The following is a 21,819-nucleotide window of genomic DNA, read 5'->3' on the forward strand; positions in this document are numbered from 1 at the left end:
AATCACTCCAAAAATCAGCCTGAATTAGCTCCAAAAATCACCTTAAAATAGGCCAATAATCACCTTTAAAAAGCTCCAAAAATCACCTTAAAATAGCCTAAAAATCACCTTAAAATAGGCCAAAAATCTTAACCTTAAAATCACTCCAAAAATCACCTTGAAATAGCTCCGAAAATTGCCTTAAAAGAGCCCAAAAATCACCTTGAAACAGCTCTAAAAATCAGCCTGGAATAGGCCAAAAATCCCCTTAAAATCACTCCAAAAATCACCTTAAAATAGCCCAAAAGTCACCTTAAAATCACTCAAAAAAATCACCTTAAAGCTGCCCAAAATTCACCCTGAAACAGCCCCAAAACCTCTCCAAAAAACCTGGAAAAAAATTCCCCAAAATCCCCAAAACTTTCAACAACCCCAAACCAACTCCAAAAACTCGAACAAACCTGAAAAAAAAACCCCAAGAAAAACTCAAAAAAAATCCCCAAAAAAACCTCAAAGAATCCCCAAAAATTCGAAATAAAACCCAAAAAAAAATCCCAAAAAATCCTAAAAAAAATCCCCAAAAATCCCCAAACAATCCCAAAAAAATCCCCCAAAAATCCCCCCAAAAATCCCAAAAAATCCCAAAAAATCCCCCAAAAATCCAGAAAAAAACCCCAAAAAATCCCCAAAAATCCCCCAAAAATCCCCCAAAAAATCCCAAAAAATCCCCAAAAAATCTCAAAAAAATCCCCCCAAAAATAAAAAAAAAATCCCCAAAAATCAAAAAAAATCTCAAAAAATCCAAAAAAAATCCCCCAAAAAATCCCCAAAAATCAAAAAAAATCTCAAAAAAATCCCAAAAAAATCTCCAAAAAAATCCCCAAAAATCCCAAAAAAATCCCCAAAAAATCTCAAAAAAATCCCCCAAAAAATCCCCAAAAATCCACAAAAATCCCAAAAAAATGACCAAAAAAATCCCCAAAAAAATCCCAAAAAATCCCAAAAAAATCCCAAAAATCCCCCCAAAATCCCCAAAATTCCTATTTTTTATTTTTCCCTTTCCCAGGTAACAACATGCTGCTGGTGGGGGTCCAGGGACCCCGGAACCCCTGCGAGGAGATCGTGGTCAAGCACTTGGGCAACCAACTCTACAACGTGGGCTACCTGCTGCGGGAGCGCGGCGACTACGTGCTCGTGGTCAAGTGGGGCGAGCAGCACGTGCCCAACAGCCCCTTCCGCGTCTCCGTGCCCTGAGAGGCCCCAAAAAAACCCCTGGGGGTCCCCAAAATCTGCGAGAAGTTCCCCAGAGTCGGTGAAAGTTCCCAAAAGTTCATCAAAGTTCCTCAGAGTTGGGTGGAAGTTCCTCAAAGTTCTCCAAACTTGGCCAAAAGTCCCTCAAAGTTGGGTGAAAGTTCCTCAAACTTGGACAAAAGTCCCTCAAAGTTGGGTGAAAGTTCCTGAAACTTGGCCAAAAGTCCCTCAAAGTTGGTGAAGGTTCCTCAAAGTTCCTGAAACTTGACCAAAAGTCCCTCAAACTTGACCAAAAGTCCCTCAAAGTTGGCCAAAAGTCCCTCAAACTTGACCAGAAGTCTCTCAAAGTTGGTGAAAGTTCCTAGAAGTTCCTCAAAGTTCTTGAAACTTGGCCTAAATTTCCTCAAAGTTGGGGGAAGTTCTTCAAAGTTCCTCAAACTTGGCCAAAAGTTCCTCAAACTTGACCAAAAATCCCTCAAATTTGGCCAAAAGTCCCTCAAAGTTGGGTGAAAGTTCCCCAGAATTGGTGAAAGTTCCCAAAAGATCCTCAAAGTTGGGTGAAAGTTCCCCAGAATTGGTGAAAGTTCCCAAAAGTTCCTCAAAGTTCTTCAAACTTGGCCAAAAAATTCCTCAAAATTGGCCAAAAGTTCCCCAAAGTTCCCCAAAAATTCCCAAAAGTTCCTCAAAGTTGGTGAAAGTTCCCCAAAGTTCCCCAAAGTTCCCAAAAAATTCCCAAAAAATTCCCAGAAGTTGCCTCAAGTTGGTGAATCTTGGCCAAAAGTTCCCCAAAAATCCCCCAAAATTCCCAAAAATTCCCCAAAACTCCCAAAAATTCCCCAAAACTCCCAAAAATTCCCCCCCAAAAATCAATTTGGGGACTTTTCCAGGATTTTGGGGCTGATCCTGAAAAATTTGAGGATTTTTTCCAACCCCAAAAATAAAATTAAAATAAAATAAAATAAAATAAAATCAATTTGGGGACTTTTCCAGGATTTTGGGGCCGATCCTGAAGAATTCCGGGGCCGTTCCCAGAGTTTGGGGTCACCCAAAATTGGGGGATCCCCTCCCCCACCCCCCCCTTCACCTTTCACTCCCCTCCCCCCATCTCCGATTTTTTTTTGGGGAATTTTTCCCAAATTTTGGGATCCCCCAACTTTGGGTTCCTCCTCCCTCTTTCCCCTCCCCCACCCTTTTTTTTGGGGGTCTTTGACCCCCCCACGCCCCTCACGCCCCTCCCCCACCACCGCCCCTCCCCCTCCTCACCGCTCCCCTCCCCCCTCCCCTCGATTTTCCCGATTTTTTTTATTTTATTGGAATTTTTTATCACCCCGGGGGGGGGGTCCCGACGCTGCCCCTCCCCCAATAAAAATCCTTCAGCTTCGTTTGGGTTCCGGAAGCTTCTCTGGGGGGGGGAGGGGAAATTGGGGGTGGGGGAGGGGAATTGGGGGTGGGGGAGGGGAATTGGGGGGTGGGGGAGGGGAATTTGGGGGTGGGGGAGGGGAAATGGGGGTGAGGAATTGGGGTGGGGGAGGGGAATTGGGGGTGGGGGAGGGGAAATTGGGGGTGGGGGAGGGGAGTTTGGGGGTGGGGGAGGGGAATTGGGGTGGGGGAGGGGAATTTGGGGGTGGGGGAGGGGAGTTTGGGGGTGGGGGAGGGGAAATTGGGGGTGGGGGAGGGGAGTTTTGGGGGGGGAGGGGAATTTTGGGGTGGGGGAGAGGAAATTGGGGGTGGGGGAGGGGAGGATAAATTTTGGGAGGTTTCCCTATAAATTTGTAGGAATTTCTGTCATTAATTCTGATAATTAAATAATTAATATTAATTATTGATAAAATTAATAATATTTATTGATACCATTGATAGTATTCAATTAATTAATTATAGAATTTTATTTTCTATAAATTATATCATTAACCAGCATTAATCCATAATAATTACAACTAATTAACGTCTTAACATGCAGCACAATTGGCATATGAATATATTATGAGATGTTTAATTAATTAACATTTTCTATGCATTATTTATATTTTATTCGCATATTATCCATTATAACTTTTATTTATATTAAATATTAAATATTTTATATAAATATCTTTTTAATACGGATTTAATTTCGGCGACTAAAAACCGCCCCCTGGCGCTCCGCCCCTTTATGCAAATTATGCAAATTACCCGGCGCAAGCACCGCCCTCCTCATTAATAATGCAATTCGGGTGACGTCACCAAGCGCAACCAATCAGCGGCCAGGCCTCACTGCGCCTGCGCCGCCTCCACCCGCGCGCTCTGATTGGCCGCCTCTCCTCTCTATGGTGGCCGAGAGGGCCAGAGCGGCTCCTCCCGTCTCTATGGTCGCCTCCCTTCCCGCCGTTCTCCCGCGCGTTCCCCGCGGTTTTCCCGCTCCCCTCGCGCCTCCCGTGATCCCAAAGCTCCGCGCCGCCCCCTGGGCCCCGGCAGCGCCTCCCGGCCTCGCTCCCGCTCCCCGCTCGGCCCCGGCAGCGCCTCCCGGCCTCGCCTCCGCTTCCCGCCCGCGGAGTCCTCCAGGGCGGCCAGAGCGCCGCCGGAAGTGCGGGGCGGCACCGGAAGTGCGCGGCCGCTATAAAAGCAGCGCGCAGGCGCCCGCGGCCTCTTTCGCTCGGCGAGGTCGGTGCGGGGCGTGAGGGGCGGGCGCGGCCGGGTTGGGCCCCGCGCGGTTTTTGGGGTTTTTAAGGGGTTTTTTTGGGGTCCCGCCGCCCCCAACCCGTCCCGTTCTGTCCCCCCGCAGGTGCCCGAGGCCCGGAGCCGCCATGGGCCGCCGGCCGGCGCGATGGTGAGGCGCGTGACGTCATAAGGCGGCGGGAAAACGTGATGATGAGGCCGCTGTGACGTCACTGGGGCTTCGGAAGGGTCGGGGGGTCAGAAAAGGGAATTTTGGAGGGGTTGGGAAGGGTCTGGGGGCGTCAGGGAGGGGTTAAATGGGGAATAATTGGGGTTAAAAATGGGTCTGGGGGCGTTAAAAAGGGTCTGGGGGCGTTAAAAATGGGTCTGGGGGCGTTAAAAATGGGTCTGGGGGTGTTAAAAACGGTCTGGGGGTGTTAAAAATGGGTCTGGGGGTGTTAAAAATGAATCTGGGAGCATTAAAAAAGGGTCTGGGGGCGTTAAAAAGGGTCTGGAGGTGTTTAAAAAGGGTCTGGGGGCGTTAAAAATGGGTCTGGAGGTGTTAAAAATGGGTCTGGAGGTGTTAAAAATGGGTCTGGAGGTGTTAAAAATGGGTCTGGGGGGGTTAAAAATGGGTCTGGGGGCGTTAAAATGGGTCTGGGGGTGTTAAAAAAGGGTCTGGAGGTGTTTAAAAAGGGTCTGGGGGCGTTAAAAATGGGTCTGGAGGTGTTAAAAATGGGTCTGGGAGCATTAAAAATGGGTCTGGGGGCTTTAAAAAAGAGTTTTGGAGGGGTTTAAAAAAGGGATTTTGAGGTGAAATTGGGTCTGGGGGCTTCAGGGAATTCCAGAAAGGTTTGGGGGGTTCCAAAGGCTCCAAGGGCTGGATAAAAATGAGATTTTGGGGGGGTTTAAAAGGGTCTGGGGGCTCCAGCCGGGATTCTTTGGGTCGGGGGGATTTTGGGGATGAATTTTGAGCTCTGGGGGATTTTGGGGATGAATTTTGAGCTCTGGGGGATTTTGGGGAGGGGTCTTTGACTTTTTTTTTTGTTTTTTTCCCCATTTTTTTCAAGTTATCGCTACTGCAAGAACAAACCCTACCCCAAATCTCGATTCTGCCGGGGGGTCCCTGGTGAGTGCCCCCAAAAAACCCCAAATTTCAATTAAACCCTCCCAAAAATCCCCAAATTTCATTAAAAACCCCAAATTTCACTGAAATCCCCCCAAAAACCCCAAATTTCATTAAAACCCCCAAATTTAACTGAAATCCCCCAAAAAAACCCTCAAATTTCACTGAAATCCCCCCAAAAAACCCCAAATTTCACTAAAAAACCCCAAAAAACCCCAAATTTCACTAAAAAAACCCCAAATTTCACTGAAATCCCCCCAAAAAACCTCAAATTTCATTAAAAACCCCAAATTTCACTACAAATCCCCCCCAAAAAATCCTGAATTTCACTGAAAACCCCAAATTTCACTGAAACCCCCCCAAAAAACCCCTCCCTGACCCCCAAATTTGTCTCCCCCAGACCCAAAAATCCGAATTTTCGATTTGGGAAGGAAAAAAGCCAAAGTTGATGAATTCCCCCTGTGCGGGCACATGGTGTCAGATGAGTACGAACAGCTCAGCTCCGAGGGTAAAAATCCACATTTTGGGGGGATTTGGGAAATTTTGGGGAATATTTTGGGGATTTGGGGAATTCTGGGGGGATTTTGGGAATTTTTGGGAATTTTTTGGGAGGGGTTTGGGGGTTTTTTAGGGTTTTTTTTGTGTTTTTCTTTATTTTTTGGGAGGGTTTGGGATTATTTTGGGTTTTTTGGGGGGGTTTGGGGTTTTTTTAGGGGTTTTTTGGGAGGGTTTGGGATTTTTTTTGGTTTTTCGGGGGGGTTTGGGGTTTTTTTAGGGGTTTTTTGGGAGGGTTTGGGATTATTTTGGGTTTTTCGGGGGGGTTTGGGGTTTTTTTGGGGGGGTTGGGGAGGTTTTGGAGGTTTTTTCTTTGTCTTTTGGGAGGGTTTGGGATTTTTTGGGGGGATTTGGGAAATGTACATGGTGAAGAGCTGTGGCAAGGACCTGAAACCCCCAAATATCCCCTAAAAACCTTAAATTCTCTCCTAAAAACCCCCAATTTCTCTTCTAAAACCCCAAATTTCCACCTAAAAACCCCGAATTTTCACCTAAAGCCTCCAAACTTTCCCTTAAAACCCCCAAATCCTTACCTAAAACCCTCAAATTTTTACCTAAAACTTCCAAATTTTCACCTAAAGCCTCAACTTTTTCACCTAAAAACTCCAAATTTTCCGCTGAAACTTCAAATTTTCTCTTAAAACCCAGATTTTCACTTTAAAAACCCAAAAAAAATCCCATTTTCTTCTCTAAAACCCCCATTTTCATACCTAAAATCCCCAATTTTTTCACCTAAAATCCCCATTTTCCCCCCTAAAATCCCCATTTTTTCACCTAAAATCCCATTTTTTCACCTAAAATCCCATTTTTTCACCCAAAAATAGCATTTTTTCTCCTAAAATCCCCATTTTTTCACCTAAAATCCCCATTTTTTCACCCAAAAATCCCATTTTTTCACCTAAAATCCCATTTTTTCACCTAAAATCCCCATTTTTTCACCTAAAATCCCCATTTTTTCACCTAAAATCCCATTTTTTCACCTAAAATCTCCATTTTCCTCCCTAAAATCCCCATTTTCTCCTCTAAAATCCCTATTTTTTCACCTAAAATCTCCATTTTTTCACCTAAAATCCTCATTTTTTCACCCAAAATCCCCATTTTTTTGCGTCCCCTGCCCGGTATTTTGTGGGGAGGGGTCTGTGTGATTTGGGGAGGGGTCCTGACCCCCCCTGTGCCCCCCAGCGCTGGATCTGCGCTAACAAGTCCATGGTGAAGAGCTGTGGCAAGGGCCTGAAACCCCAAATATCCCCTAAAAACCCCAAATATCCCCTAAAACCTTGACATTTGCACCTAAAAACCCCAAATTTCCCCTAAAAACCCCAAATATTAATTTAAAACCCAGATTCTCACTTTAAAAAACCCAAAAAATCCCATTTTCCCACCTAAAATCCCCATTTTTTCACCCAAAATCCCCATTTTCCCACCTAAAATCCTCATTTTTTCACCTAAAATCCCCATTTTCCTGCCTAAAATCCCCATTTTCTCCTCTAAAATCCCCATTTTTTCACCTAAAATCTCCGTTTTCCCACCTAAAATCCCCATTTTTTCACGTAAAATCCCCATTTTTTCACCTAAAATCCCATTTTTTCACCTAAAATCCCCATTTTTTCACCTAAAATCTCCGTTTTCCCACCCAAAATCCCCGTTTTTTCACCTAAAATCCCCGTTTTTTCACCTAAAATCCCCATTTTTTCACCTAAAATCCCCATTTTTTCTCTTAAAATCCCCATTTTCCCACCTAAAATTCCCATTTTTTCACCTAAAATCCCATTTTTTCACCCAAAAATCCCATTTTTTCACCTAAAATCCCCATTTTCTCCTCTAAAATCCCCATTTTTTCACCTAAAATCTCCATTTTTTCACCTAAAATCCCATTTTTTCACCTAAAATCCTCATTTTTTCACCTAAAATCCTCATTTTTTCGCGTCCCCTCCCCGGTATTTTGTGGGGAGGGGTCTCTATGATTTGGGGAGGGGTCTCCATGATTTGGGGAGGGGTCCTGACGCCCCCTGTGCCCCCCAGCGCTGGAGGCGGCGCGGATCTGCGCTAACAAGTACATGGTGAAGAGCTGTGGCAAGGACGGGTTCCACATCCGCGTGCGCCTGCACCCCTTCCACGTCATCCGCATCAACAAAATGTTATCCTGCGCTGGGGCCGACAGGTGCGAGCCACAAAACACCTGGGGGGGGTCAAAAAATATCATGGGGAACCCAAAAATCAACTGGGGGGGTCAAAAATCACCTGGGGGGGTCAAAAATCACCTGGGGCCGACAGGTGCGAGCCAAAAAACACCTGGGGGGGTCAAAAATCACCTGGGGGGGTCAAAAAACATCATGGGGAACCCAAAAATCAACTGGGGGAGCCAAAAAACATCTGGGGGGGTCAAAAATCAACTGAGGGAGCCCAAAAAACATCCAGGGGAGCCAAAAAATCAACTGGGGGGGTCAAAAATCACCTGGGGGAGCCCAAAAAACACCTGGGGGGGTCAAAAATCACCTGGGGCCGACAGGTGGGAGCCAAAAAACACCCAGGGGAGCCCAAAAAATCAACTGGGGGAGCCAAAAAACACCTGGGGGAGCCCAAAAATCAACTGGGGGAGCCAAAAAATCAACTGGGGGAGCCAAAAATCAACTGGGGGAGCCCAAAAACATCCAGGGGGACCCCAAAAATCAACTGGGGGAGCCAAAAATCAACTGGGGGGGTCAAAAAACACCTGGGGGAGCCAAAAAATCAACTGGGGGAACTCAAAAATCAACTGGGGGAGCCCAAAAATCAACTGGGGGGGTCAAAAATCACCTGGGGCCGACAGGTGGGAGCCAGAAAACATCTGGGGGAGCCAAAAATATCATGGGGAACCCAAAAATCAACTGGGGGAGCCCAAAAATCAACTGGGGGAGCCAAAAAACACCTGGGGGGGTCAAAAAATCAACTGGGGGAGCCAAAAAATCAACTGGGGGAGCCCAAAAATATCATGGGGACCCCAAAAATCACCTGAGGGAGCCAAAAAACACCTGGGGGGAGCCCAAAAATCACCTGGGGGAGCCAAAAAACATCAGGGGGAACCCAAAAACATCATGGGGAACCCAAAAATCAACTGGGGGAGCCAAAAAACACCCAAGGGAACCCAAAAATCAACTGGGGGAGCCCAAAAACATCATGGGGAGCCCAAAAACACACGGGGGGAGCCCAAAAATCAACTGGGGGGGTCAAAAATCACCTGGGGGAGCCCAAAAATCAACGGGGAGCCTGAAAAACATCGGGGGGAGCCCAAAAACACCCAGGGGAGCCCAAAAATCACCTGAGGGGGGTCAAAAATCACCTGAGGGAGCCCAAAAACATTGGGGGGAGCCCAAAAATATCATGGGGAGCCCAAAAACACACGGGGGGAGCCCAAAAATCAACAGGGGGACCCCAAAAACATCATGGGGAGCCCAAAAATCACCTGGGGGGGCATCAAAAATACCCAGGGGAAGCCCAAAATCAACGAGTGGGACCCTGAAATCCTCAAAATCCTTTCTCAGGGGATCCCAGAATCCTGGGGGGCTCCCCAAATTCTCAGGGGGTCCCTTCCCAAAATCTCAGGGGGTCCCCAAACCCCTCAGGGGGTCCCAAAGTTCCCGGGGGGTCCCAAAATCCTCGGGGAGTTCCCAAAATTTAATGGGAAAAGTCCCCAGGAATTGGGGGTGTCCTGAAATCGGGGGGAGGGGGGGTTTGGGGATCCCAGAGGGGGTCCCTGTTAATTGTGAGGGTGTAATTGATTAATTAATTAATGAATTCCGCAGTTAATTAAGCCGGCCGTGGCCCCTCCCCCCGTGGGGTCCCGGCGTGCGATGGCTGCGAACAGAGACCCCTCCCCCCCCCGGCTGTGTAGGGCCCCCACCCCCCCCTGGTGGGGCACCCAAAGGGGCCGGGGGGACAAAAACCCCAAAAATCATCCTGGGGGGTACAGAAATCATCCTGGGGGGCACAAAAATCATCCTGGGGGGCACAAAAATCCAACTGGGGGCACAAAAATCATCCTGGGGGGCACAAAAATCATCCTGGGGGGCACAAAAATCCAACTGGGGGCACAAAAACCCAACTGGGGGACACAAAAATCATCCTGGGGGGCACAAAAATCCAACTGGGGGCACAAAAATCCAACTGGGGGCACAAAAATCATCCTGGGGGGCACAAAAATCCAACTGGGGGCACAAAAATCATCCTGGGGGGCACAAAAATCATCCTGGGGGGCACAAAAAATTCCTGGGGGGCACAAAAATCCAACTGGGGGCACAAAAATCCAACTGGGGGCACAAAAATCCAACTGGGGGCACAAAAATCCAACTGGGGGCACAAAAATCATCTTGGGGGGCACAAAAATCCAACTGGGGGCACTGAAACTCCCTCTAGGATGGGTCTGGGGGCTTTAAACCCCCCTGAGATGGGTCTGGGGTCTCCAGGGGTCTCCCCAGTGCCGACCCCTCCCCAAATTCCCCATTCCCAGGCTCCAGACTGAGATTTTGGGGCTGGTTTGGGATCCCACTCCCACTTTAACAGGACAGGGGATACAGAATTCATTGTGGAAATGGGTCTGGGGTCTCATTCCCTTTCCTGGGATGGGTCTGGGGTCTCCCCCATGCCGACCCCTCCCCAAATTCCCCATTCCCAGGCTCCAGACTGAGATTTTGGGGCTGGTTTGGGATCCCACTCCCACTTTAACAGGACAGGGGATACAGAAGTCGTTCTGTAAATGGGTCTGGGGTCTCATTCCCCTTCCTGGGATGGCTCTGGGGTCTCATTCCCTTTCCTGGGATGGGTCTGGGGTCTCATTCCCTTTCCTGGGATGGCTCTGGGGTCTCCCCAGTGCCGACCCCTCCCCAAATTCCCCATTCCCAAATTCTAGATCAGGATTTGGGGCTGGTTTTGGGTTCCCCTCCCCACTTCTAAGGGGACAGGGGATACAGAACTCGTTCTGTAAATGGGTCTGGGGTCTCATTCCCCTTCCTGGGATGGCTCTGGGGTCTCCCCAGTGCCGACCCCTCCCCAAATTCCCCATTCCCAGATTCTAGATCAGGATTTGGGGCTGGTTTGGGTTCCCCTCCCCACTTTTAACAGGACTGGGGATACAGAACTCGTTCTGTAAATGGGTCTGGGGTCTCATTCCCTTTCCTGGGATGGGTCTGGGGTCTCCCCAGTGCCGACCCCTCCCCAAATTCCCGTTTCCAGGCTCCAGACTGAGATTTTGGGGCTGGTTTGGGATCCCACTCCCATTTTTAACAGGACTGGGGATACAGAACTCGTCCTGTAAATGGCTCTGGGGTCTCATTCCCTTTCCTGGGATGGGTCTGGGGTCTCATTCCCTTTCCAAGGGTGGGTCTGGGGTCTCATTCCCTTTCCTGGGAGGGGTCTGGGGTCTCCCCAGTGCCGACCCCTCCCCAAATTCCCCATTCCCAGATTCCAGACTGGGATTTGGGGCTGGTTTTGGGTTCCCCTCCCCACTTCTAAGGGGACAGGGGATACAGAACTCGTTCTGTAAATGGGTCTGGGGTCTCATTCCCCTTCCTGGGATGGCTCTGGGGTCTCCCCCGTGCCGACCCCTCCCCAAATTCCCATTCCCAGGCTCCAGACTGAGATTTTGGGGCTGGTTTGGGATCCCACTCCTACTTTAACAGGACTGGAGATACAGAACTCATTCTCTAAATGGGTCTGGGGGCTCTGCCCCTTTCCTGGGATGGCTCTGGGGTCTCATTCCCTTTCCGAGGGTGGGTCTGGGGTCTCACTCCCTTTCTGAGGGTGGCTCTGGGGTCTCCCCAGTGCCGACCCCTCCCCAAATTCCCATTCCCAGATTCCAGACCCGCATCAAGGGCAGATTTTGGGTTCCACTCCCCACTTTAACAGGACAGAACTCATTGTGTAAATGGGTCTGGGGTCTCATTCCCCTTCCTGGGGTGGCTCTGGGGTCTCTGCCCCTTTCCTGGGATGGCTCTGGGGTCTCCCCCGTGCCGACCCCTCCCCAAATTGCCCAGGCTGCAGACGGGCATGCGCGGAGCGTTCGGGAAGCCGCAGGGCACGGTGGCTCGGGTTCACATTGGCCAGGTGATCATGTCCATCCGCACCAAGGCCCAGAACAAGGAGCACGTGGTGGAGGCGCTCAGGAGGGCAAAGTTCAAATTCCCCGGGCGCCAAAAGGTACCTGGGACACCCCAAAATAGCTCGGGGGGACCCCCAAAAATTCACAGGGGGGGTGGGAGGTCCTGGGGTGCCCCAAAATTGATGGGGGTGGGAGGATGGGGGGAGAAAGAGGAGGTGGGGGAGGCTCTGATGGGGCAAATTTGGAGTTTTTGGGGTTTTTTAGGGGGATTTTGGGGTGCCAGAGGGTTCTGGGACACCCCAAAATATCTCGGGGGACCCCCAAAAAATTTACAGGGGGTTGGGAGGGCTTGGGGTGCCCCAAAATTGATGGGGGTGGGAGGATGGGGAGATAAAGAGGAGGTGGAGGGGGCTGGGAGGGGCAAAGTTGGAATTTTGGGGGGGTTTTGAGGAGCCAGAAAGTTTTAGGAGGGTCTGGGATGCCCCAGATTTCAGTGTGGGGGGGTTTTGGGGTGTCCCTGAGCTGATTTTGGGGTTCCCCCAGATCCACATCTCCAAGAAATGGGGGTTCACCAAGTTCAACGCCGACGCTTTCGAGGAGATGGTGGCCCAGAAACGCCTCATCCCCGACGGCTGCGGCGTCAAATACGTCCCAGCCCGGGGTCCCCTGGATCGCTGGAGGGCTCTGCACGCCTGAGACCCCCCAAATCCTCCCCAAAATACCCAGGGACCCCCCCAAAATCCGCGGGGAACCCCCAAAATCTGCGGGGAACCCGAGGACGTGGAGGGGCCTGGGTGGGTTTTGGGGGCTCGGTGGAATTAAAGGTTTTTGTTCCTTGGTCGGTGGCGCCTTTTTGGGGGGATTTGGGGGGGTCTGGGGGATTTTTTGGGGGGGTTTTGGGGGTCTCTGAAGTGGTGGGGTCCCCAAATTTTGCCTCGTGGGGTTTTGGGGGGTCCTGGAAATTCGGGGAAGGGTCAGGGGGTCCCCAAGTTTCCTCCATTGGGGTCCCCAGGAGGTTCAGGAGGGGTCCCCAAATTTTGTCACTCTGATTTTTTTTGGGGAGGGGGTCCCCAAGTTTTATCACCTCCCCCCGCACCTATTTTTTGGGGGGGGGGTCCCCATGATTTCCCACCCCCCCAAACACGAGGCAACACAAAAAGGGGTGAAATGAGTAAAAACGAGGTTTCCTTGTTTTTTTCCATAATTCCCAAATTCCTCCCCCCCCTCCCCCGACGGACACACACAGAGGTGGGGGAGGGGAACACCCCAGAATTTGGGGGTTTGGTTTTTTTTTTGTGGGGAGGGGTCCCAGGGCTGGTTTAGGACCCCCCAAACCAAGCCCGGGCTGAGAAGAGGAAGCGACAAAAGTGTAAAAAAACCCTAAAAAAATCCCTAAATAACCCCAAACTAAGCACGGCCACAGACACGACAATGGGGGGGGGAGGGGATAAAGGGGGGAGGGGGAGACCCCCCCTCACTTTGTGCTTGGGTGGGGGAGGGGACAAAGGGGACACAAAGAGGCGACAACGCTGAGGGGGGGAGGGGGGGGTTTGTCCTCGGTGCGAGGATTTTGGGGAGGATTTTGGGGAGGATTTTGGGGGTCACACGGTGGTGACGGAGAGCAGGGGATGCTCCAGACGCCCCCCGTGCTGAGCCAGCATCATCTCCTGGATCGTCACCCAATTATCCAGGATACGGCGGCTCCTCTTGCGCAGCCCCCGCCGCGACCCCTGCCCGTGCTGCTGCTGCTGCTGCTGGGGGGGCTCCGCCACCCCCCCGACACCCCCGGGACCCCCGGAACCTTCAGGCCGAGCTTGGAGCAGCAATTCCCGGCGTTTCCTCTGCTCCCGAGCCCTCGCCAGGTGCTGCTTGCGCTGCTCGCGGCTCCAGTAGCGCCCGGTTTTCAACTCGCTCCTCGCGTCGTCATCGGTGGAGCCTCCTCGTTCCTCCAGGATTTTGATGGCCCGAGCCTTCAGCAGCCGGTCCCGGCCGGGCCGTTTGCCCCGGGGCCCTTTGGCGGTGCCGGGGGCAGCGGGGGGAGCGGTACCGGCGGTTCCGAGCCCGGCCCGGAGCAGCAGCGGGGAGCTGCGGGAGCTCTCGCCCGTGTTGTAGGCGCTGGTGCTGTCGCGCTCCGGAGCCTCGGCGATATCGGCCAAGGGACCCTCGACCCCCGGGCGGGGGTCGCGCCAGGCCCGGCGGCCCCGCTCGCGGAGCCGCTCCAGCTGTTGGGCCCTCAGGAGGTGGCGACATTTGAATTCCAGATGTCGCAGCTCCTCCTCCAGCCGAGCCAGCTCGGCCCGGCCCGCGGCTCCGGCTCCGCGCAGGGCTCGGTACCGCCGCAGCTCCGCGGGGCTCAGAGCGGCGGGAGGCGGCGACACCGAGCCCGGCAGCGCCGGGCACAACCCCGGGCTCGATCCCGCTCCTGATCCCGCTCCTGATCCCAATCCTGATCCCAATCCTAATCCCGCTCCTAATCCCGATCCCGCTCCTAACCCCGATCCTAACCCCGATCCGCGCCGCCCGCCCGCTCCACCTCCGGCTCTTCCCGCCGACCCGCAGCCGGAGCCGCTCCGCGCGGCCGCTCCTCCAGCGCCGCTTTTTGCGTGGAGCCGGGCGGCGTTTTGGGGTGAATTCGGGGGATTTTGGGGGTCCCGGCGGGGCGGGGGGGGCCGGGGGGGCTGGGCCGGGGGTCCCTCGCAGCCCTCCTCGCCCAGCAGATCGTGCTCCGAGCTCTCCTCATTGCGCGTGGACTCGTCCGTGCGCCCCACGCCGCTGTCGGGCTCGGCCCCGCGGCCGGGAGTGGCGGGGCTGGGGGGCTGCGGGATTTGGGGAGGGGGCGTCGGTGGAGGGACCCCCGCGGGCAGCGAGCCCCGGGACCCCCGGGACCACCCACCCAAATTCATATCGACCCCTCCGAACCTCTTATCGCCCCCAGGACCCCCTCCCCAATTCATATCGACCCCCCCCGGAACCTCTTATCGCCCCCAGGACCCCCTCCCCAATTCCCTCCCGACCCCTTCGCCACTCCCTTGGAATCCCCCAGACCCATTTTAAACCCCCCCATTTCCGTTTTCCCCCCAAATTCCCATTTTTTTCCATTTTCCCTCCCTCAATTCCCATTTTTTTCCCCCAAATTCCCAATTTTCCCCCTCCCCATTCCCATTTTCCCCCATATTTTACCCCTCCCGCCCCTTCCCCACTCCCCTGGAATCCCCCAGACCCATTTTAACCCTTCCCAATTCCCATCTTCCCCCCAATTCCCATTTTTTCCCCATTTTCCCCTCCCCCAATTCCCATTTTTTTCCCATTTTTTCCCATTTTTTCCCATTTTTTCCCATTTTTTCCCATTTTTCCCATTTTTTCCCATTTTTTCCCGTTTTTTCCCCATTTTTTCCCATTTTTCCCGTTTTTTCCCATTTTTTCCCGTTTTTTCCCCATTTCTCACCTGCCCGGGGGGGGTCCAGGCCCCCCTGAGCTCCCCCTCCTCATCGGATCCGAACTCATCCAGGAAATCCTCGCGGTCGCTGTCCTTCCACCGCTGGGGGAGGGGCGTCAGGGACCCCTGGGACCCCTCCCCAAATTCCCATCCCCCCCCCGGGACCCCTCCCCAAATTCCCATCCCCCCCCGCGACCCCTCCCCAAATTCCCATCCCCCCCCCCCGCCCCCTCCCCAAATCAATTCCGGTTCCTTTTCCTTCATCTCCGGGGTCCCAAACTCCCAAAAATTCACCCCAACCCCCCCCAAAAAGACTCAGGACCCCCACAAAATAACTCAGGACCCCTCCCCAAATTCTGGGGACTCCCCCCAGGACCCCTCCTCAATTTCCCAGCCGCCCCCTCCCCAATTTAATTCATTTTGCCTCCTCCTCTTTCATCCTTGGTGCTCCCAAACACCCAGAAATTCCCTCCAAATCCCCCCCAAAAAATCCTGGGACCCCCTAAAAAGACTCAGGACCCCTCCCCAAATTCCTGGGTCCCCCCCAGGACCCCTCCTCAATTTCCCAGCCGCCCCCTCCCCAATTTAATTCATTTTGTTTCCTTTTCCTTCATCTTTGGTGCTCCCAAACTCCCAGAAATTCCCCCCAAACCCCCCAAAAAGACCCGGGACCCCCCCAGAAGGACCCGGGACCCCTCCCCAAATTCCTGGGACACTCCCAGGACCCCTCCTCAATTTCCCAGCCACCCCCTCCCCAATTTAATTCACTTTGGTTCTTTTTCCTTCATCCTTGGTGCTCCCAAACTCCCAGAAATTCCCCCCAAACCCCCCAAAAAGACTCAGGACGCACCCAGAAGGACCCGGGACCCCTCCCCAAATTCTGGGACACTCCCAGGACCCCTCCTCAATTTCCCAGCCGCCCCCTCCCCAATTTAATTCATTTTGTTTCCTTTTCCTTCATCTTTGGTGCTCCCAAACTCCCAGAAATTCCCCCAAAATCCCCCAAAAAGACCCGGGACCCCCCCAGAAGGAGCCGGGACCCCCCCAGCAGGAGCCGTGACGCCCCCCGGGGTGTGTGGAGACCCCTCCCCATTTTCTGGAGCTCACCTGGCTCTCGGGCCGGGCCAGCAGCAGGGAGATGTTGGTTTGCTGCTCGCGGGTCAGGAAGGCCACGGCCTCCTCCCGGTCCTGGATCTCCACCCCGTTGATCTGGGAATTTGGGGAGGGGTCAAAAAAGGGGGGGGAGACCCCCGGGACCCCCCCTCGAAATGGAGGGAATGGGGTAGAGGGGGTTTGGGGGGGTTAAGGGGTTTTTGGGAGGGTTTTGAGGGGTCCTGGGGGGACTTTTTGGGGTGGGGGAGATCATTGGGGGGATTTAGGGGAGTCCTGGGGGGCCTTTTTGGGGTGGGGAGGGTCCTGGGGGGATTTGGGGAGGTTCTGGAGGGTCTTTTTGGGTTAGGGGGGGTCCTGGGGGGATTTGGGGAGGTTCTGGAAGGTCTTTTTGGGTTAGGGGGGGTCCTGGGGGGTCTTTTTGGGGTGGGGAAGGGTCCTGCGGAATTTGGGGGAGTCCTGGGGGTCTTTTTTGGGTTGGGGGAGCTCATTGGGGGGATTTGGGGGGGTCCTGGGGGGTCTTTTTGGGCTGGGGAAGGGTCCTGGGGGAATTTGGGGGGGTTCTGGGGGGTCTTTTTGGAGTGGGGAAGGGTCCTGGGAGAATTTGGGGGGGTTCTGGGGGGTCTTTTTGGGGTGGGGAAGGGTCCTGGGGGGATTTGGGGGGAGTTCTGGGGGGTCTTTTTGGGGTGGGGAAGGGTCCTGGGGGGATTTGGGGAGGTTCTGGGGGGTCTTTTTGGGGTGGGGAAGGGTCCTGGGAGAATTTGGGGGGGTTCTGAAGGGTCTTTTTGGAGTGGGGAAGGGTCCTGGGGAATTTTGGGGGGGTTCTGGAGGGTCTTTTTAGGGTTGGGGGGCTCCATGAAGGAGTTCTGGCAGGGGAAAGGAATTTTGGGAGGATTTAAGGAGATTTTGGAATGATTTTGGGGGGTCCTGGGGGGGTCTTTTAAGGGTGGGGGGGCTCTATGGGGGTTTTGGGGAGGTTTTAGGGGGTCCTGGGGGATTTTTTGGGGTGGGGGAGGCACCGAGGGGTCCCCAAAAATCCCCATATGAAAATCCCAATATTTCCCCACTCCCAAAATCCCAAAAAAAACCCCAAAAAAACCACCTGGAGCTGCCCCCACTCCAAACCCCCCACCCAAAAACTCCACCCCCTTCCCTGAGACCCCTCCCCAAGGTTCCAGGACCCCCCAAATCCCCCCCAAATCCCCCCAATTCCCACCTGGATGATCCGGTCGCCCTCCCGGATCCTCCCATCCTTGGCTGCGATGCTGTTGGGGTTCACCTGGGGAGGGGGGGACACAAAATAATCCCAAATTTGGGGAGGGTCCCCAAAATTGGGGGAGGGGGTTTCCTATTCAACCCCACAGGATGGCCCAAAATATGATTTTTTTTTTAATTTTTGGGGAATTTTGGGGTTTTTTGGAATTTTTTGGGGAATTTTGGGGGATTTCTTGGGCTTTTTGGGGAATTTTTTAGGGATTTTTTGGGGGATTTCTTTGGGATTTCTTTGGAAATTTTTGGGTTTTTTTTGGAGTTTTGGGGGATTCTTTTTGGAATTTTTTAAGAATTTTTTGGGGTTTTTTTGGGAATATTTTGGGATTTTTTGGGGGAATTGTGGATTTTTTAGGGAATATTTTAGGGATTTATTTTGGGTTTTTTTTAGGATTTCTTTGGGATTTTTTTTGAGGACTTTAGAGAATTTTGGGAGATTGTTTTATTTTTTAGGGATTTTTGGGGGATTTCTTTGGGATTTATTTTTGGATTTTGGGGGATTTTGGGGTGAGATTTTTTGAAGGATTTTTCTGGGAATTTTGGGGGATTTTAGGGAAATTTTTTGGGGGGAATCTTGGATTTTGAGGGAGATTTTGGGGGCGAATTTTTCAGTGCAAAATTTGGATTTTCTTTAATTTTTGACTCCATTTTTTTAATTTTTGGAGCTTTTTTTTTTACTTTTTGGGGAGGAATTTTTTTTTAACGATTTTTAGGATTATTTTTAGAGACAGAGACCCCCTCCCCAGATTTGAAGACCCCTCCCCAAACCTCCCCCACGTAGATCCCGGGGTCCTCCTCGCCGTCCGTGCGGTAGCAGACGGTGATTCCCAGTTTGTGACTGGTTTTGTACAGCTCCACCTCCTGGGGGGGGGGGCAGGGGGTCAGGGGGACCCCCGCGACCCCCCCCGAGACCCCCAGACCCCTCCCCAATTTCCATCCCCCCTCTCAACTCCCCCCTCCCCAAAAAATTCATTTTGGCTCCGTTTTTTTTCATTCCTGAAGGTCCCAAACTTCTCCAAACTCCCTCAAATTCCCTCCAAACCCCCCCAAAATGACTCAAGACCCCCCCAAAAAAATCCAGGACCCCTCCCCAATTTCCCATCCCCCCCTCAATTACCCCCTCCCCAAAAAATTCATTTTGGCTCCATTTTTTTCAAATCTGGGGGTCCCAAACTCCCTAAAATTCCCCCCAAACCTCCCCAAATTGTTCAGGACCCCCCCAAATTGTTCAGACCCCCCCCAAATTATTCAGGACCCCCCCCAAAAGGTCCAGGACCCCCCCCAGGACCCCCACCTCATATTCCAGCTCCTCGGGGCGCTCGGGCTCCCCCAAATCCGTGGGATCAAAATAATCCTGGGGGAGGGGGGGCCTGGGGGGGCACAAAAAAATATCGGGGGGGGGTCCCAGAGTGGGGGGAGGGGTCCAAGAGGGTTTTGGGGGGGTCTTGGGGGGGGTTTAAGGGGGGGAGGGGGTTCATAAAAAGGTCCCTGATGGGTTTTTGGGGAGGGGGGGAGGTCCAAAAATGGGTCTGGGGGGGTCCTGGGGGTGGGGAACACCCAAAATGGGTCTGGGGCTCAGAGGGGGGGTCCTGAAGGGGTCAGAAAGGTTCAAATGGGGGGGGACACCCCAAAATGGGTCTGGGGTCACAATGGGGGGGGTTTAAGGGGTCTCTGAAAGGGGGGACACCCCCAAAAAGGGTCTGGGGGCTTCAGCAGCTGCCAGTGAGGGGTGCTGGGGGGTCAGGTGGGGGGAGACCCCCAAATTGGGGTCCCTGGAGGGGTCTAAGGGTCAAGGGGGGGGTCCCCAAGAATTTGGGGAGGGGTCTGTGGAGGATCCAAGGGCCAAGGGAGGCTCCTCAAGGAATTGGGGAGGGGTCCGGGGGTCCCTGGGGGGGTCTCTAAGGCTCAGGGGGTCTCCCCAGGGATCCGGGGGTGTCCGGGGGTCCCCTCCAGCCCCCCCCGGGGGTCGCGGCGCCCCCCACTCACGGCTCGGCCCCCCCCAGGCGGCTCTCGAAGCTGATGGTCGGTCTGGGTGCCGCTGTCCACCAGCCCCCCTCCCCCAATTGTGGGCGGGGGTCCCGGCCCCCCCCAGGAGGGGCTCGGGGGGTTCCCCCCGCCGGGGTGGGGAGGGGGGCGACCCCGGGGGCTCCTCCTCAGCACCTGCAGCACCAGAGGCTCCTTGGACCCCCCCCGGGGACCCCCCCGGCGCGACCCTCCTTCCCGCTCACCTGGGGGATGGGGGGGAGGGGATGTCAGGACCCCCTCCTCAAAATTCCGAGGGGATCCCCATTGTCCCTCAAACCATCGCTGTCCCCCCCATCCCCCTCCCCAAATTCAGCCCCGGAGCCTCCCCAAAGCCCCCCCGAGCCCCCCGCCCACCCCTCCATTGTCTGAGCTCGCCCGGAAGCGGCGGGCGCGGTTTCCATGGCAACCGTGGGGGCGGGGGGCGAGGGGGACACCGAGACCCCTCCCCAAATCCACAGCGGCCCCTGAAGCCCCCAAGGACCCCCCCCCCCGAAGCCCCCAGACCCCCCTCACCTGTTCCACCCCTCCCCCTTTTACCTGGCCTGGACCCGACCCCTCCCCAAATTGCGCCCCTCCCCCCACCTGTACCTGGCCCTGAAGCCCCCCCAGGACCCCCCCCCCACTCGGCTGTGCCACCCCCCCGAAGCCCCCAGACCCCTCATTTACCTGGCCTAAACCCGCCCAGCCCCCTCCCCCAAATTGTTCTCCCTTTACCTGTCCCCCTCCCCCAATCCCCGGCTGCTGCAGCCCCCGAGCCCCCAGACTCATTTCCTTTATCCCCCCCCTCCCCAATTCCCACACTCCCTCCTCACTCATCCTCCCCCTCCGCGCCCCCAGACCCATTTCCCTCCCCTCCCCATTATCCCCCTCCCCATTTATCCTTCCCTAGCCCGGTACCTTCAGCCCCCTCCCCATTCATTCTCCCTCTCTCCCCCTCCCCATTTACCCCCCATTCCCCCCGAGCCCCCAGCCCCATTTTCCCTCAGCTCGGTACCTGCAGCCCCCTCGCCCCCAGCCCCATTTTCCCCTCGCCCCCAGCCCCATTTCCCCTCCCCCATTTATCCCCATTTTCCCTCGCCCCCAGCCCCATTTTCCCCTCGCCCCAGCCCCATTTCCCCTCCCCATTTATCCCCATTTTCCCTCGCCCCCAGCCCCATTTCCCCTCCCCATTTATCCCCATTTTCCCTCGCCCCCAGCCCCATTTTCCCCTCGCCCCCAGCCCCATTTCCCCTCGCCCCCTCCCCACATTTCCCCCCATCCCGGTACCTGCAGCATCACCCGGTGCTGCTCCTCCGGTTTCTGCACCACGCACATGTTGCAGCCCATGGCGGGACCCCCCCCTCACCTGCGACCCCCCCTCACCCCCGGGGACCCCCCCCCGCCCCCTCCTCAGCCTCGCCCCCCTCTCTCGGGGGGGCGGCAGCGCCCGCCCCGCGCCCCCCCCCCGGCCCCCATGGCGGGCTCGGGGCCGGGGGCTCGGGGGCGGCTCCGGGCCGGTTCCGCGGCCCGGGGGAGGCTCGAAGGGCCGGGGTTGGTGGTTCCGGTTCTGGTTCCGGTTCTGGTTTCGGTTCTGGTTCCGGTTCCGGCTCCGGTTCCGGCCGGTTCGGGCCGGTCCGGCCGCGGCGGCGGCGGCCGTGAGGGGAGGGGGGCGTGGCCAGGCCGTGAGGGGAGGGGGCGTGGCCAGGCCGTGAGGGGAGGGGGCGTGGCCAGGAATGGGGGCGTGGCCAGGCCGGAGGGGGCGTGGCCAGGCAGTGAGGGGGATGGGGCGTGGCCAGGCAGTGGGGGCGTGGTCAATGTGGGCGTGGTCTCGCCGATGGGGGCGTGGTCAATATGGGCGTGGTCGCGGCGATGGGGGCGTGGCCAATGCAAATGAGGGCGCCCGATGAGACCCCAGAGACCCCAAAATTCCCACGGACATCGCAAAGACCCCCCAGACCCCCCAAAGACCCCCCAGACCCCCCCAAAACCCCCCCAAAGCCCCACAGGACCCCTCTGCCCCACCCCTATTCCTATAGACCCCCTCCCCAAATTATAGACCCCCTAAATCCCCCCAAAATCCCCTATAGTCCCCCCAAAACCCCCTAAATCCCCCCCCAAAATCCCCTAAATCCCCCCAAAATCTCCTAAATACCCCCTAAATCCCCCCCAAAACCTCCTCAATCCCCCCCAAATCCCCCCAAAATCTCCTAAATCCCCCCAAAATCCTCTATAGCCCCCCCAAAATCCCTAAATCCCCCGAAAATCCCCTAAATCCCTCCCAAAACCTCCTAAATCCCCACCAAAATTCCCCAAATCCCCCCAAAATCTCCTAAATCCCCTCCCAAATCTCCTAAATCCCCCCAAAAATTCCCTAAATCCCCA

The 21,819-nt window shown here is 54.5% G+C and overlaps 3 protein-coding genes, 1 long non-coding RNA gene and 1 other non-coding gene across 14 annotated transcripts in view; 3 read left to right on the plus strand and 2 right to left on the minus strand.

The window, feature by feature from the left end:
- The window catches only part of FLNA (filamin A), an 83,068-nt gene extending 80,710 nt beyond the window's left edge, over positions 1–2,358 (plus strand). For 5 of the 10 annotated variants that reach the window (XM_058861532.1, XM_058861533.1, XM_058861528.1 and 2 more), the window contains 2 exons: positions 1,046–1,731; positions 1,784–2,358. In XM_058861532.1, the coding sequence (XP_058717515.1) occupies positions 1,046–1,233 (188 nt within the window). In that variant the 3' untranslated portion in view covers positions 1,234–1,731; positions 1,784–2,358. Of the gene's footprint in view, positions 1–1,045; positions 1,743–1,783 lie in introns of all 10 variants that reach the window. The other 5 variants (XM_058861531.1, XM_058861535.1, XM_058861530.1 and 2 more) reach the window with 5 other exon arrangements.
- Positions 2,359–3,877: 1,519 nt separating this feature from the next.
- On the plus strand, positions 3,878–12,456 carry RPL10 (ribosomal protein L10). Its single transcript, XM_058861606.1, has 6 exons — positions 3,878–4,036; positions 4,935–4,993; positions 5,391–5,498; positions 7,568–7,706; positions 11,554–11,716; positions 12,162–12,456. Exons 1-6 carry the CDS (start codon positions 4,014–4,016, stop codon positions 12,312–12,314), a joined length of 645 nt encoding a protein of 214 aa, XP_058717589.1. The 5' UTR covers positions 3,878–4,013; the 3' UTR covers positions 12,315–12,456.
- Positions 7,964–11,547, minus strand: LOC131591129 (uncharacterized). The gene is made up of 3 exons (XR_009280263.1): positions 9,009–11,547; positions 8,073–8,114; positions 7,964–8,021 (listed from the first exon to the last, which is right to left on the minus strand). It is a non-coding gene; the product is annotated as an uncharacterized LOC131591129 (long non-coding RNA).
- Positions 9,322–9,466, plus strand: LOC131591179 (small nucleolar RNA SNORA70). Its single transcript, XR_009280281.1, has one exon. It is a non-coding gene; the product is annotated as a small nucleolar RNA SNORA70 (small nucleolar RNA).
- A 330-nt stretch (positions 12,457–12,786) lies between the features above and the next one.
- PDZD4 (PDZ domain containing 4) lies at positions 12,787–20,799 on the minus strand. The gene is made up of 6 exons (XM_058861607.1): positions 20,725–20,799; positions 18,202–18,294; positions 17,381–17,443; positions 16,162–16,263; positions 15,064–15,156; positions 12,787–14,434 (listed from the first exon to the last, which is right to left on the minus strand). The coding sequence occupies exons 1-6, from the start codon at positions 20,782–20,784 to the stop codon at positions 13,220–13,222; spliced, it is 1,626 nt and encodes a 541-aa protein (XP_058717590.1). The 5' UTR covers positions 20,785–20,799; the 3' UTR covers positions 12,787–13,219.
- Positions 20,800–21,819: the final 1,020 nt, after the last annotated feature.

The sequence above is a fragment of the Poecile atricapillus genome, chromosome 37 (assembly GCF_030490865.1).
Source record: "Poecile atricapillus isolate bPoeAtr1 chromosome 37, bPoeAtr1.hap1, whole genome shotgun sequence".
NCBI classification, from domain to species: Eukaryota; Metazoa; Chordata; class Aves; order Passeriformes; family Paridae; genus Poecile; species Poecile atricapillus.

Excerpts from the sequence above, each read along its gene's own strand:
- RPL10 (XM_058861606.1), top strand. The coding sequence starts at position 4,014 with ATGGGCCGCCGGCCGGCGCGATG. Across the intron at positions 4,037-4,934 it reads GGCCGCCGGCCGGCGCGATG|TTATCGCTACTGCAAGAACA; the intron begins GTGAGGCGCGTG and ends ATTTTTTTCAAG. Across the intron at positions 5,499-7,567 it reads CGAACAGCTCAGCTCCGAGG|CGCTGGAGGCGGCGCGGATC; the intron begins GTAAAAATCCAC and ends TGTGCCCCCCAG.
- PDZD4 (XM_058861607.1), bottom strand. The coding sequence starts at position 20,784 with ATGGGCTGCAACATGTGCGTGGTGCAGAAACCGGAGGAGCAGCACCGG. Across the intron at positions 16,264-17,380 it reads AGGGCGACCGGATCATCCAG|ATCAACGGGGTGGAGATCCA; the intron begins GTGGGAATTGGG and ends CCAAATTCCCAG. Across the intron at positions 15,157-16,161 it reads TGGCCCGGCCCGAGAGCCAG|CGGTGGAAGGACAGCGACCG; the intron begins GTGAGCTCCAGA and ends CCCCTCCCCCAG.